Here is a 14,044-nt window from a genome sequence, read left to right as displayed (position 1 = left end):
TGGGGCTGTGGCAGAGCCGAGGGCTGGAGCCGGAGCCTCTGCTCTTGGTGGTGCCATGGAGCTGGGACCCAGCATCCTCCATCCTGGGAGCCCTGAGCAGATCCACCAGGATCTGCTCTCACAGCCGCGGGCATGGGAATGGTGATGGAGGGGTTGGGAGCTGTGAGGAGGGGGCCAGGGAAGCAGCGCATCCGCCACTGCTGCTCCCTGTGCCGTGGTGAAGCCGGGGTCACTGTGTCCTTTGGTGCTGGGGACAGACGCTGCTTGTCTTGTGTGTCCGTTGGGAAGAGCATCCTCCACCCCTGGAGATGGACCCTGGGGGAGGGAGGGGATAAGGGAGCCCAGAACACAGCCCCATTGTGTGCCCGGGTCCTGTTCCCGGCAGCATCCCGGCCACAAGATGAGGATGGGGAAGCTTCTCAGATGCCTCTTCTCAGGGCTGGTGGGGAGCAGGAGTGCTGGGACCCCCCTTCCCCTTCCCATGGGAGCTCCAAAGGATGGGAGCGGCATCCTCCTATCAGAGACTTGCCACACAAGTACCCACAGCCCTGATTCCTGCAGGAGCAGGCAGCACCCTCCAGCCCTGGGTGCTGATGCTGAGGGGAGGCTTTGCCGGTCCCAGGGGTGCTGGAGCCCGGGGTGGTGCTGGCATTCCCGATGCTGTGGCCGGCACATAAAGGGATGTTTGTTACCCGGGCGCGCTGTGTTTTGCCGAGCAGAACAATACAGAGAAAGATGCTCACAATGAGAAATTGTGCTTCCTCCTCCCTGCATCCCTGGGGGAGGTGTTGGAGCGGGGGGAAAACCGGACAAGAAAGTGGGAAGAGACGGAGACAGGTCCAGGACTGCAGGCACAGCCATGGGACCGCAGGGGCACCGTGCTGCAGGGACACTGCCTGCTCCAGGGCAGTAACAGGGCACCCATCCCTGTGTCCCTGTGTCCCTGTGTCCTCCTTTCCCCCTTGACCTTCCCAGAGCCCTCAGCCCCGCCATGGGGAGGCTGTGACGGAGCCGGGACGCAGCAGGACGGGCTCTGGATGGGAATGGTGGCTTCCCAAAGGACACGGCTGGGGACGGTAAGAGGGGATGGGGGGGGTTGGCATGTTCTGTGCGCTCGGTGTCCCCTTGGCCCAGTAAATGTGGGTGAAACCCCAACGAAGAAGCAGGACCTTGCCCTTGGCCTTGCTGAACTCCATGAGGTTCGCACAGTCCCAGCTCTCCAGCGTGTCCCGGTCCTTCTGGATCCCATCGCTTCCCTCCGGCCTATCGGCCACATCATCCCTGACCACTGTGCTCCCCCCAGGCACCGTCCTGCCCCCAGCTCTGAGGATGCACCAGCTTCTCCTGCTCAGCCCCCTCTGGCTCTTGGTGGTACCCCCAGCATTGAGCATCTTCCAGAGTCCAACTGGGAGCCCGGGTATGGAACAGGGCCTGGAGGGTGGGAAAGGAAGCAGGATGGGCAATGGAAACCAGTCTGGAGATGCCAGTGAGGCTTAGAGGGTGGTGGATGGGTGATGGAAACCAGTCTGGAGATGCCAGTGAGGGTTAGAGGGTGGTGGATGGTGATGGAAACAGGGCTGGAGATGCCGATGAGGGTTAGAGGGTGGTGGATGGTGATGGAAACAGGGCTGGAGATGCCGATGAGGGTTAGAGGGTGGTGGATGATGATGGAAATCAGGCTGGAGATGCCAATGAGGGTGGTGGATGATGATGGAAATCAGGCTGGAGATGCCAATGAGGGTGGTGGACAGTGACGGAAACCAGGCTGGAGATGCCAATGAGGGTTAGAGGGTGGTGGATGGTGATGGAAACAGGGCTGGAGATGCCAATGAAGGTGGTGAATGGAAACCAGGTCAGAGGTGCCGGTGAGGGTTGGAGGGTGGTGGGACAGCATCAGAGCTCTTTGGTGACCCCATGGCGGGTGCCCCACAGCCCCCCCTCAGCTGCAGTACCTGCTGGAGCCGCTGCACAGCGCGGTGCACACGCGGCGCGGCGCCACGGCCACGCTGCCCTGCGTCCTGCGCGCGCTGCCCCGCAACTACCGCGTCAAGTGGAGCAAGGTGGAGCCGGCCAACTACGGCGAGAGCATCATCATCATCACCAACGGGCTCTCCCACAGGAACTATGGGCCCCTGAGCCCGCGCGTGCGCCTGCGCCACAGCCACCGCTACGACGCCTCGCTGACCATCAGCCACGTGGCGCTGGAGGACGAGGGCCGGTACCGCTGCCAGCTCGTCAATGGGCTGGAGGATGAGAGCGTCTCGCTCACGCTGCACCTCGAGGGTGAGGATGGGCTCAGCCCCTGGGTGGCTGGGCTGGATTGGGCCATGGTAGGATGCATCCGGCCCTTGGGTCCGCAGCAAAGCCCCATCGCCCAGCACTGAGTTTTTGGGGATGATAAAGCTTTTTAGGGAAGCAGCTCCTTCACATGGAATCCCAGACCAGGTTGGGTTGGAAAGGACCTGGAGATCATTCAGTTCCAACGCCCTGCCATGGGCAGGGAACCCTTCCACTGGAGCAGGGTGCTCCGAGCCCCTGTGTCCAACCTGGCCTTGAACACTGTCAGGGATGGGGCAGCCACAGCTTCTCTGGGCACCCTGGGCCAGCGCCTCAGCACCCTCACAGGGAAGAGCTTCTGCCTTATCTCCAACCCAAACTTCCCCTGTTTCAGTTTGAACCCATCACCCCTTGTCCTATTGCTGCAGACCCTGATATAGGTCCCTCTCCTGCATCCCTGTAGCCCCCTGCAGACACTGGAAGCTGCTCTGACATCTCCACGCAGCTTCTCTTCTCCAGGCTGAACAGCCCCAATGTTCCCAGCCTGGCTCCTATGGGAGCTTCTCCAGCCCCTGCTCATCCAGACGTGATCCAACAGCTCCATGTCCTTATACTGAGGCCACCAGAGCTGCACCCAGTGCTGCAGGGGGACCTCGCAGAGCAGAGCAGAGGGGCAGGATCCCCTCCAGGCCCCGCTGCTCTCGCTCTGGGGATGCAGCCCAGCACACGGGGGGGGCGGTTCAACCTCTGCCCCTGTCCCTGTCCCTCCAGGCATCGTCTTTCCCTACCAACCCAGCAGCGGGCGCTACAAACTGAACTACCAGGATGCGAAGCGAGCCTGCGAGCAACAGGACTCCCGCCTCGCCACCTACCAGCAGCTCTACAAAGGTGAAGCATCCCCGAAACCCCTTCACCTGCCCCAAAACGCTCCACGCTGGGCACTGCGATCGTGCTGAGCTGCCTCTCGCCCTGCAGCCTGGACGGAGGGTCTGGATTGGTGCAACGCCGGCTGGGTCCTCGATGGGACCGTCCATTACCCCATCATCAACTCGAGGGAGCCGTGCGGCGGCCGCCTCCTCCTGCCCGGGGTCCGCAGCTATGGGGCCAGGGACAAGCAGAAGGACCGGTTCGATGCTTTCTGCTTCACCTCTGCTCTCCAAGGTAGTGCTGGGGTCCCCTGTCCCTCCCATCCAACCCCGGCGCCCACCTAGACTTGCACCGTAGAATGGGTTGGGATGGAAGGGACCTTAAAGCTCATCTAAAGCCACGGACAGGGACACTTTCCACTAGAGGAGGTTGCTCCATCCCCTCTGTCCAACCTGGCCTTGGACACTGCCAGGGATGGGGCAGCCACAGCTTCCCACCACCCTCACAGGGAAGAGCTTCTGCCTAAGACGTAGAAGGTATCAGGGATGGGGTCGTGCATCCCATCACCGGTGGTGCCTCCTTCACTTGCCACGTTCCCCCCATCCCCAGGCCACGTCTACTTCATCCGGGGCCACCTGAACTTCAAGGAGGCGGCACAAGCGTGCCGCAACCACGGGGCTGCCATGGCCAAAGTGGGGCAGCTCTATTCCGCGTGGAAGTTCTCCCAGCTGGATCGCTGCGATGGAGGCTGGCTGGAGGATGGCAGCGTCAGGTTCCCCATCACCACCCCCCGCCCACGCTGCGGGGGGCTCCCACATCCCGGTGTCCACAGCTTCGGCTTCCCCAGCAAGGACCGGCGGATCTACGGCACCTACTGCTTTGTGCAGGAGTAGGAATGCTGGGAGGAGAGATGGGAATATGGTGGGATACCAGCCCTTGGGGCAGGGCATGAAGCAGGGGTCTCCTGGTGACTTTGAGTGGTTCCTACATCAATAGGGCTGGGTTTGGGCGCTTGGTGCATCCTCTGATGGAGCTGCTTTGGGGCTTGCTGGGTGCTCAGGGCTTGCTGGAGAAGCCAACCCCATTGCTGGGCTAGGAAGGGGGTCTCATCCAGCACCCTTTACCCCAACCCCAGTGCATCCCTCACCCCATCCTTGCTTCCCACAGCCAGGAGGACTTTGGAGGGCTGGGCATTACCCTGTGTGACTAATGGAGTTTCACCTCGATTAATAAAGCACATAAAGCTGTATGGCAAAGCCACGCTCCGGCCTGGCAGCTGCCCTGGGAACCCCTGGCCTTCAGGAGAGGGGAGTTTGGTGAGGATTTTCCACCTCCATCAGGGGATGATGCTGTCCCAGGGGTTATCGCTGCTCCTGGCACCACACTCTAGGGCTTGCTGAGTTCTGCTGCTATAAAGAGCTATAAAAAGCACCGGAGTTGGCGTGGTACAGGGGGAAAAACCGCGTGGGGAGACACCAGCATCCCTTGGCACCCAAGCCCACACATCCCAAGAGTTTGCCGCGAGCAGCATCTCACATTGGGCTCCCTATTTGTGTGGTCCATGAGCACATCCCTGTGCCCAGGGCTGTGCCAGGGGCTCTCTGGCTCCATGGTGCTGGCGGGTGCTGCCCATGTGGGGAAGAGCTCATCCACCACAGGATCTCATCCACGAGGGTGTCACAGGAGGAGGCTCCTTGGGCCAGAGGTGGGAGAAAGCTGGTGGTGCCACCGACACATCGATGCCACCCTTTGCCCCTGGTCCCCACCTTGATCTCACCTCTGTTGGGACCCCAGGAACAAACCAAACCCTTGTGCTCCGTTTCGGGTCGCTGTCGGGTCCTTTCCAGGGCAGCTTTAGTTATGAGGGTTTCTTTGTACAGATACAAAACCAAGGAGGAGGGGAACCCCGTTTGTGCCACGCTGGCTCCGCGCCGCTCTCCCAGCACCATCCCCATCCGCACCAGTGCCAGGGCCCCGCGAGGTGGCGGCTTCAGCGCCGGGGTCCCGCTCAGTCATCGGGGGGCTGAGCCAGGCCTGCGAGGGGGGGACACAAGGACCCTGATGTGAATGGGAAGCCCCGAAGGCAGGCGCTGGGCAGAGGCGGGAGCGCGGTGCTCACCGGGCCGGCAGAGGAGCTGCGGCGGGTCCCATGTCCCGTCCTCCCGGCACCGGAGCAGGGGCGAGCGGCGCGGGAGGAAGCCGGGGCGGCAGCGGTACCGCGCCGTGGAGCCGATCTCGTAGCGCTGCTTTGGTTTGCCGAAGGCGCGGGCGTTGCTGATGGCGGGGGGCGGCCCGCACTGCACTGGGAGCGTATGGGGGGGGGCAACCAGGGATGGGCACCCCCAAACTACAGCAAACAGCCCCCAAACGAGCCAAGCAGCCCAAGGGGCTGGTTCGGCACCGCAGCCACGGTGGGAAAGCCCCGCTTTGGGGGTGCAGACCCCAAGCCCAGTGCAAGGGAACGGGGTGGCGGGGGGGGGGCACGGCTTACCCAGCCCCATTTTGCAGGTGTAGGAGAGGTGGTAGTTGCAGGGCACGTCGCTCCACTGGCCCCCGTCGTGCCACACGATGACCACACAGTTCTCCCCGCTGAGGAAGTAGCTGTCGGGCTGCCCGTGATGCCAGTTCTCATAGAGCTGGGAGGGGGGCACAGAAGGGTTGGGGGGGCCTCACCAGCATCCCCCAACCTGTCCATGACACCCCCGTTAGGAGCAAGGTGGCAGTTCCATGCACCTTGACATGACCTTGGGGTCCATCCAGGCATCCCTGAGAATGCTTTTGGAGAATCAAAGCCTGGTCCCAGTGCTGGACCCACCCCACAGACACCTTCCCAAGCGATGGAGGAGGAGGAGGAGGATGGGGAAGGATGATGAGGTGCCAGGGGGGGTGCACATGGCATCCGGTCACCCACTTACCAAGGGGCTCCCGTCCGACCACTGGAAATCCCCCTCTATGGTCCGGTCGTTCAAGCCAATCCACTGGTATTCTCTGTACTGGTCTGGGGGGGGGCGGAGGCAGGAGGGTATTGAAGGAGGTACAGCCAAGACCCCCCTAGCACCACCCGTCAGGAAGGGGCTCAAGGAAGCTGAAGGCTGAATATGGGGAGATTTGGGGTCTGGGGGTGAGGGGACGCAGTGCTGGAACATTTGAGGCTTGGGGACATGGGAACGGGGCCGGACGGGAGGTGGCGGCAGAGCCCCGTGTGCCCAGGACCTTGCTGGTCACTGCCTGTCCCTGCCTGCTCCTGCCTGTCCCTGATGAGCTTTAAGGTCCCTTCTAACCCAAACCAGTCTGTGATTCTATGATTCTCTCTGTGTGTCTACCTATCCGTCCGTCCGTCCATCCATCCATCCGTCCATCCTCCATCAGCTGTTGGTGAACATCCAACCACATTCTGGTCAGTCCATCACATCAGCTATTTCCTTTACCCTTCGTTTCCTCTGCCTTCCCTAGCCTGGGTCCATTTGCTCTCCCTTGGCTCTTGACCACTCTTTGGCTTCAAGATTTCAGTCTCTGAAGCCCAGCACTGAGGGATGCTGAGGGCCCCATGGGCAGAGCTCAGGATGGGGATGCGGTGGGGTCCGTACCGTTGATGAAGTCTTGCTCCTCAGGGGTCAGGATGGTAGCCAAGTGTCCCCCGTAATGCCTGCACTGTCCCTCCGCGTCCTCCCAGCTCCTCCGGGTGGAGAAGTGCTTGTAGCAGGCTCCCTGGAAGCTGTCCCAGCCAGGGCTGCACTGCCTCAGTGCTGAGCCGCAGTGGGGAGCGAGGAGGGGAGAGAGGAGAGGGTCAGGCTGATGGAGCCGCACTCGGCAGCAAGCAGAGAACCCCAAACCCCTCAGTTCCCCACATTTACGTGTCCAGGCTCAGCAGGACCTGGGCAGGGGCCTGGCCCATCCATGGTGGGTCCTGGGCACTCACGTCTTTCGCAGCTGGTGCCTCCATAGCCGGGCAGGCAGAGGCAGGAGACGGGGCCGTCGTCCTCCGTGCAGGTCCCTCCATTCAGGCAGGGGTTGGGGATGCAGCCACCTGCAAGGCACACGCAGCTTCCTCACCTCGAGCTCCTCACAGGTCCCTGGTCTGGCCATGGGGGCACCAAGGCTCGGGCAGGAGGAGGACTCGGGCACATGGAGAGCCTGGAGCCATCCCATGCTGCCCTTGGTCCATGGATGCTGTTGGCTTGGACCCGGCTGGACCTGGGGCTTTGGCCTGCCCCCAGGGCACGGGGACGTGAGCTGGATGCTCTCATCCTCCACAGCAGGAGCTTGGTGCTGTGCCAGCCCCTGGCCTGCTCCAGCCACCCGCGGATGGCTCCTGCTTCCCCCTGCAGTGATGCAGCACATGTGCCTCGGGAAGGGAACATGCAAACGATGAACCCTTGGGCAGAGCCCATCCCCAGCCTGGCAGCAAGGTGAGCCTCTCGCCTGTCCCTCTTGTCACCTTCAGCCTGGCCAGGGCTGATAACTCATGTCCCCAGCAGCCCGTTACGGTCATTAAAGCTCCCGGGGCACATCGTGTGCTTCCAGCCCCTGCTCAAGAGCGTGATTAAGGGCTGCAGCGGCGCCAGTCGAGCAGAGACTCAAAGTCCTTGATGCCCTCCAGCCTGATGATGCCCTATTTCACGGTCCTTGGCTCGGTGGAGCCGTGCTGAGGACGATGCTTCCACCCTCACCCACCCCCAGGCACCGCCACCTCCCCGCAAGGTGCCTCAGGACACTCAGCTCATCCCCAGCATGGAGCAGGATGAGTTACTTGGGGCACCCCATGGATGGCTCTTTGGGAGCATCTCTCCTTGCCAGGGCAAAGGCTCCCACCCCATGAGATCTGGCCTCCCGCCGCGGAGCATCATCCCTGCCACGGGACCAGGGGAGCAGGCATCCTGCATGGTCCCATGGGATGGGCAGGAAAGGGGCCTGGCACTGGAGCAGGGAGCATCCCAGAGGGGGGACCTGAGTGGGTGACACCTGCCTGTGGCCATTCATGCACCCACTGCTCACCCATCTCAGCCCCCATGGATGGGGGGACGCACATAGGACTGGGAGGGGGCACTGCCGGGGGGGCTGCAGCGATCTCAGGGTGCTCTGCACCCCATCTCTAGGAATCCCCCCCCGCTCACACCATGCAGCTCCCTCCACCCAGGGAGGGTGCAAAGCAGCCGGGTTCCCCCCATCCATCACCCCCCAAGGGACTCGCGGGATGGAGGGATTAGTGCGTCAGTGGGGAGGCCGCGGGCGCGAGGACGAAGGGAAGAGCAAGCCGAGGTGCTTGTTCTAGAAAGCTTTTAATTCCCTTTATTAGTACCACCGTTAGTGAAGAGGAGGGTTCGGGGCCGCCTTTCGGGGGTTATTCTGGGAGGGGGTTTCTCATGGAAAGAGTCATTAAAACACTTCACAGAAGTAGAAGAGGTTTAAAGTGCATGCGGAGCTCGGACCCATTTGTTTGACAAATACGTGCTCCTCCAGAGCTGCGACCTTCCCGTACCCAGCTGAGGAGGACGGAGCGAGAAGGGACACGGACGGACGGGCAGAGGGCAGCGCAGCGTGAAGGAAAGGTGCTGCCGGTCCCTATGGCCACAGCGCAGCCACCAGCGCTGCCCCCAGGGCCAGGGTGGTGCCTTGGGGACCCCCGGCGCCTGCCCCGACGCTGGCCCGCTCGGTGGGGAGGGCGGGCAGGGGCACCGTGGTGCTGGGCGCCGGGTCCCCCAATGGGGTCCCCACGGGGATCACCCCGAAGCTGGCGGTGTGGGGAGAGCTGAGGCCGTCCCTGCGAGTCCCACCTGGTTCTCCGGGCACGGCTGCAAGGAAACCCTCCACGGTTGCAGCGGAGGGAGCGGGCTGCTCCTCCTCCTCTTCCTCCTCCTCCTCCTCTTCCGAAGATGCTGCGGGCGTCCCATGGTCAGTGCCCGGCGCAGCCTCCTCGCCTCCCATGACCGTGGTGCTGCTGCCGCCGTCAGGCACCTCCGCGTGCCACGGGGTGACCACGGTCACCTCCGCCGCAGGGACGGTGCCCCCGTCCCCCGGGGCCACGGGCGATGGGAGCCACAGGGCCCCCGACGGCTCCTCTCCCTCCTCCTGCGGCCGCACCGGCGCCGCGGGCAGCGGGGACGTCCCGGGGCTCTCGACCACGTCCCCCGAGAGCTCCGCGTCTTCAGCAGCAGGGCCGGGGGTGCTCACCCCGCCGGGGGGGGTCCCGCCGTGCTCTCCCCTCTCTGTCGAGGTGGCAGAAGCGGCGCTGGTCGGCGCTGGCCCCCGGTGCCCCGGTGCCCCGGTGCTGGCAGCGTGGGCTGAGCTTCCCACAGCATCCCGGGGGTGCTCAGGGCGATGCATGGGGCTGGGCGGGCGGGGGAACCCCTCGGGAGGCTCTGGGTCACCTTCTGCAGCCCCCAGCACGGACGGGGCATCAGTGGGTCCCTCTGCGCCCACCCGCGGGGCTATGGAAAGCATCTGCACGCTGGTGGCTCCATCCTGCTCCATGGGCTGGCTGGGATCTCGCTCTTCAAACGTGCTGCCCGGGGCTGCTCCCTGCTCCTCCTCTGCAAAGGGCAAGGCAAAAGGTGGTGAGGGGCTGGCACCACGGAGCCGCAGCCAGAACCGAGGGGCCACGGGCATCGGCATCGCCCGCCGGTGCTGGGATCCAGCACAAGATGCACGTGGAGACGGGAATGGCCCCGAGTCCCCGTGATGTCCCCTCTGAACCAGCACAGAGGGAGCTTTGGCTTGGCCCCTGCCAAGCTTCGCAGCAGCAGGGGCCATGCACAGCCCCTCACCCTGCGCCTCCTGTCCCTCCGGCCACCAGACCCTGCTTTTTGTGCTGCTAAACCACAGTCCTGCACCGACCCTGTGCCAAGGGAGGGACGGACGGATGTCCCCGCAGCCCTACACCAAGACACCGGTGCCCTTCCATGGGTTGTCCCTCTGGGAGGGATGGGGATGGCTGGGGGGAGCCAGGCACCCATGGGTGCCTCTGAGCCCTCCTCACCGTCCTGGTGCCTCCATCCCTGTGGCTCCTCTCTGCATACCAGCCCTGGCATCACCATGGAATGGGTGCCCAACTGTCACCCCATCCTGCTCCATGTCCCCACGTAGAACGTGTCCCCAGCTGCCCCTGCCACTCGCGCTGCTCTTCAGGGAATGGCCTCCCATTCCCACCACAGCTAAGAGGGATGCCTGCCTGATGGACACCGGGGCCATGGGGAAGGGGGTGGCAGAGGTTGGGTGACCTGAGGACATGGAGGTATCTACTGGGGGGTGCCGGGCCCCTGTCCCCGGTGCGTCTTCGGGGGCCGGGCTCGGCTGTCCCAGATCATGGTCCATAAAGAAAGGGACGGCGTAAATAGCCCCTCGCGACTCAATCTCCACTTGCGCTTTGGGAAGCTGCAGCTCCTCCAGCTTTTCTGCCACTGTAACAATCTCCTGGAGGCCCTCGGAGCTTCCTGGAGACTCAGGGAAAGAGTTTGTCCCTTCTGTGGGCAGAAAGAAAGGGGGATATTACTGCCCTGCCCTGGGGACAGCCTGGCACCGCGCTGCGGACCCAGCCAGGCAGTGGCTCCTCCTGCTTCTCCTGGTGCACAGAAGCATCCCAGCCCCGGGGGGTCGTGCTCCTCACCCCCATCCCAGCCCAGGGAGCGCAGGTGAACATGGGGAGTTAGTGGGTTATGGGAAGCGCGGGGTCATGGGACGGGTCCATCCTGCCTAACCCATGGGATTCCCTGCTGAGAGATGGGGAAACTGAGGCACGGGGATGCACAGCATCCCCACGGCCCCGAGGGGATGCACTGAGATGTGGGGCCGGGAAGCAGCGGAGGGGTTGCTCTTCCTCCCTCCATGCCTGTTTTCCTTGCCAGCCTCCAACCTTTCTCATCCCCTCCTGCTTTATCCCCCCTGTCCTCCAGCACCACCCCTTCGGCAGCTCAGCGCCGGTGTCCAAGTCCCATTTCCTATTCACCACTGTGAGATGTTGCCCAAAACCAGCCTTGCAGGATGTGCCCAAGCTCCTGCAGTGCGCCCCTGGCCATGGGAATAACCATCCCGGAGCCACGCAGCTCACGCAGACATGTCCTGTCGCGATACAGTGGTGAGGATGTGCAGGGCATCCCTACTCTGTCATGATAGAGCAGCATGCACTATTGAGACCATGCAGAGCATCCCTCCTCTATCACGATATAGCAGCATGCACTATTGAGACCACGCAGCGCATCCCTCCTCTATCACAACATATCAGCATGCACGAGGCCCATGCAGGTTATCCCTGTATACATTGGCATGCAATACAGACACCATGCAAGGCACCCCTATCCTACCACAGGAGGTCGATAGCACAAAACCATCCTTGCCCTAGCGCATCCCAGCTCCCGGCGCCATCCCATCCGTGCACACATCCCAGCACCCTGCACCCAACCAGGCTCCCGCATCCCTGCCTGGATGCTTCCCAGCACCTCTCTGTGCCCGCTCTTTACCTCGGAAGCAATAGGCATCGTATCTGCTCTGGGCATCGGGGAAGCCCGTCTGGTTGCGGAACTGGAAGATGGTTTTGACGCCGGGCAGGGCCCCGCCGCAGCGCTCCCGGGGGGTGACGATCGGGTACCGGACGCTGCCGTCGGCCAACCAGCCCGGGCTGCAGGCGTCCAGCCCCGCGCTCCACGCCGCGTAGAGCTGCCCGGGGCTGGCGAGCTCCGCGCCCCGCGCCCGGCACCGCGCGTCCGCTTCCCGCAGCGTGAACCGCGCCGGGGCCGTCTCCAAAAAGATCTCCCCTGCGAAGAGAGGAAGGAGGCGGCGTCAGGGGCGGGGCGGGGAGCGACGGAGCAGGGACCCCCCCATCGCCTCCTCCGGAGCTCCTGTGGGAAGCGCGGCGCTGGAGGCTCCCATAGAAACAGAGCCGGAACGGGTGGAGTGGGAGGGGGCTTAAAGCTCCTCCAGCTCCAACCCCTGCCACGGGCACAGACCTCTTCCACTGGAGCAGGGTGCTCCAAGCCCCTGTGTCCAACCTGGCCTTGAACACCGCCAGGGATGGGGCATCCAAACCCTCTCCCTTCAACCCATCCCAGTTCCTCAGCACGCTCACAGGGAAGAGCTTCTGCCTAAGATCCAACCTGAACTTCACCTCTTCCAGTTTGAGCCCATCACTGCTATCACTACGACTCCGATGCAGAGGCCCCTCTCTGCATCCAGCTCCCCAGCACATGCAAAGCACAGCATCAGCTTGCCCAAACCCCAAACCCCACGAAGCGCCGCACCCGCAGTGCGCTGCAACCCAGGGCATCTCACCCTGGGCATCCTCCAGCCCTGAAGGTAGTGATGGGCACCAACTTGAATTCACAACGGGTTAAGGGGGTGAGTTAGTGCAGCTGCAAAGCAGGGGAGGGCTGGAGATGGGGCGGTGATGGCACTGCAGGTACCTGGGAGGTCCTCAGCGTAGCAGTACACATCATACATGTCCTCTGGGTCCACCACCCCATAGTTCCTCACCCCAGGGAAGCCGTTCATGTCTCCATAACAGGCTTCACGGGGTGTGTGGATGGGATACCTGGGGAGGGACAGGGCAGGGAGGGCTGGTGACTTGCTTGGGGTCAATAGGGGGGGTGCTGGGTGCGATGCTGAGGGGTTGGTGCCCACCTGACGGTCTGGTCCGAGATCCAGCCGGCATCACACTGCTCGTAGCCGCCGAGGTAGGCAGCATAGAGCTGCTCGGGGGTGGCGATGTGGGCTCCGATCTTGGCACAGGCTTCCCTCGCCTCGGCGAAGGTGTAGGCATAACGCATGGAGCCCTCCCGGTAGTGAAACACCACCCCTGGGAGGGGACACGGGCTTGATGGCAACCCCATCCCGCTGCATCCGTGCATCCCATCGCTCCCCGCCCGGAGGTACCTTTGACTCTGAGCTCGAGGATGTCATGGCCGTCCTCGATGCCGTGCTGCACGTCGCAGCGGTAGATGCCCGAGTCATTGGGCCGCAGCTCGGTGAGCAGCAGGGACGCGTTGGTGTAGCGCTGGTGGAAGATGGGCAGGGAGGCGCGGAGCCGGTAATCCTCGCTCACCTTCACCCGGTCCCCACGCGCTACCAGGATCTCCACCTCCTGGCCCTCGGAGATGAAGGTCCACTTGACCCGCGGGGTCCCCAGCACCGCGCGGCGCCCGGCGCTGCTGCTGCTGCTGGTGGGCTGGGGGCCGAGGTAGGTGATGAGGCAGGGGATGGTGATGTCGCCCGCCAGCACAGCATCCAAGGCTGGCTGCCGTGGGATGGAGACCTGCAGAGCCTTGAGGTCCTCTGGGAGGGAGAAGAGAGGAGCCGTGAGTGGGACCAGCATGGGGTGACCCTCCCCTACCGCCCCAGGCCCCCACTGCAGGGCATGGAGCCAGGATGCGGCTCATGATGGGGGTTTACCTGCGCCATCTCCAGCGCCAAACACCTCCGGGACCACGGCAGGGGCAAACACCCAGAGCAGCAGCAGCAGCGGGAGGGCTGGGGCCATGCTCTGCCCTGCAAAGGGAGGGAGGAAAACCCACACGTGTGAAGCACCCGAAATCCCCCTGCCCCGCATGGCGGGGAGAGGATGGGGGACCTCCCCCCAGCCCCTGTGTGTAGCGATGGGGTGATGCCGTGAGGTGCTGGGGCACAGAGGGAGAGGGGCAAGGGAAAAGAAGGGAGTGGATCCCGGTTAACACGAGCAACTGGGACCATTGGCTGGGCACCACTGGGTCCCATCCAGCCCCACCAGCCTGGGGTCCCCTGGGGACAGCAAAACCCAGCCTGGCCCCGCCAGCATGGAAAGTCTGAACCCAAACCCTGGCTGCGGAGGGCAGGAGGCGATGCCAGAGCCGGGGCCGTGCGTCCGCAGCGGAAAACCTCGGGATGGTTTGGGAGCAGCCGGTGTGGAGCAGGGAAAGGGCAGCAAGGGCCGTGGTGG

General features: G+C 63.6%; 2 protein-coding genes across 2 annotated transcripts; one reads left to right on the top strand and one right to left on the bottom strand.

Moving 5' to 3' along the window:
• Positions 1–1,037: 1,037 nt before the first annotated feature.
• On the top strand, positions 1,038–4,037 carry HAPLN2 (hyaluronan and proteoglycan link protein 2; the record flags this gene model as incomplete). Its single annotated transcript, XM_080634896.1, has 6 exons — positions 1,038–1,095; positions 1,304–1,417; positions 1,933–2,283; positions 3,049–3,165; positions 3,253–3,438; positions 3,754–4,037. The coding sequence occupies 6 exons, from the start codon at positions 1,038–1,040 to the stop codon at positions 4,035–4,037; spliced, it is 1,110 nt and encodes a 369-aa protein (XP_080491022.1).
• A 1,115-nt stretch (positions 4,038–5,152) lies between these two features.
• Positions 5,153–13,609, bottom strand: BCAN (brevican; the record flags this gene model as incomplete). The annotated part of the gene is given in 14 exon segments (XM_080635009.1): positions 5,153–5,178; positions 5,264–5,446; positions 5,636–5,780; positions 6,060–6,142; positions 6,732–6,890; positions 7,064–7,171; positions 8,919–9,706; positions 10,224–10,323; positions 10,326–10,604; positions 11,598–11,891; positions 12,537–12,664; positions 12,754–12,928; positions 13,006–13,404; positions 13,522–13,609. Coding segments are annotated over 14 exon segments (2,955 nt in total).
• Positions 13,610–14,044: the final 435 nt, after the last annotated feature.

The sequence above is a fragment of the Psittacula echo genome (genome assembly GCF_963264785.1).
Source record: "Psittacula echo genome assembly, chromosome: 26".
In the NCBI taxonomy this organism is placed as follows: domain Eukaryota; kingdom Metazoa; phylum Chordata; class Aves; order Psittaciformes; family Psittacidae; genus Psittacula; species Psittacula echo.
The sequence above is the reverse complement of the archived record's forward strand: the minus strand, read 5'-3'. Positions and strand labels throughout refer to the sequence as shown.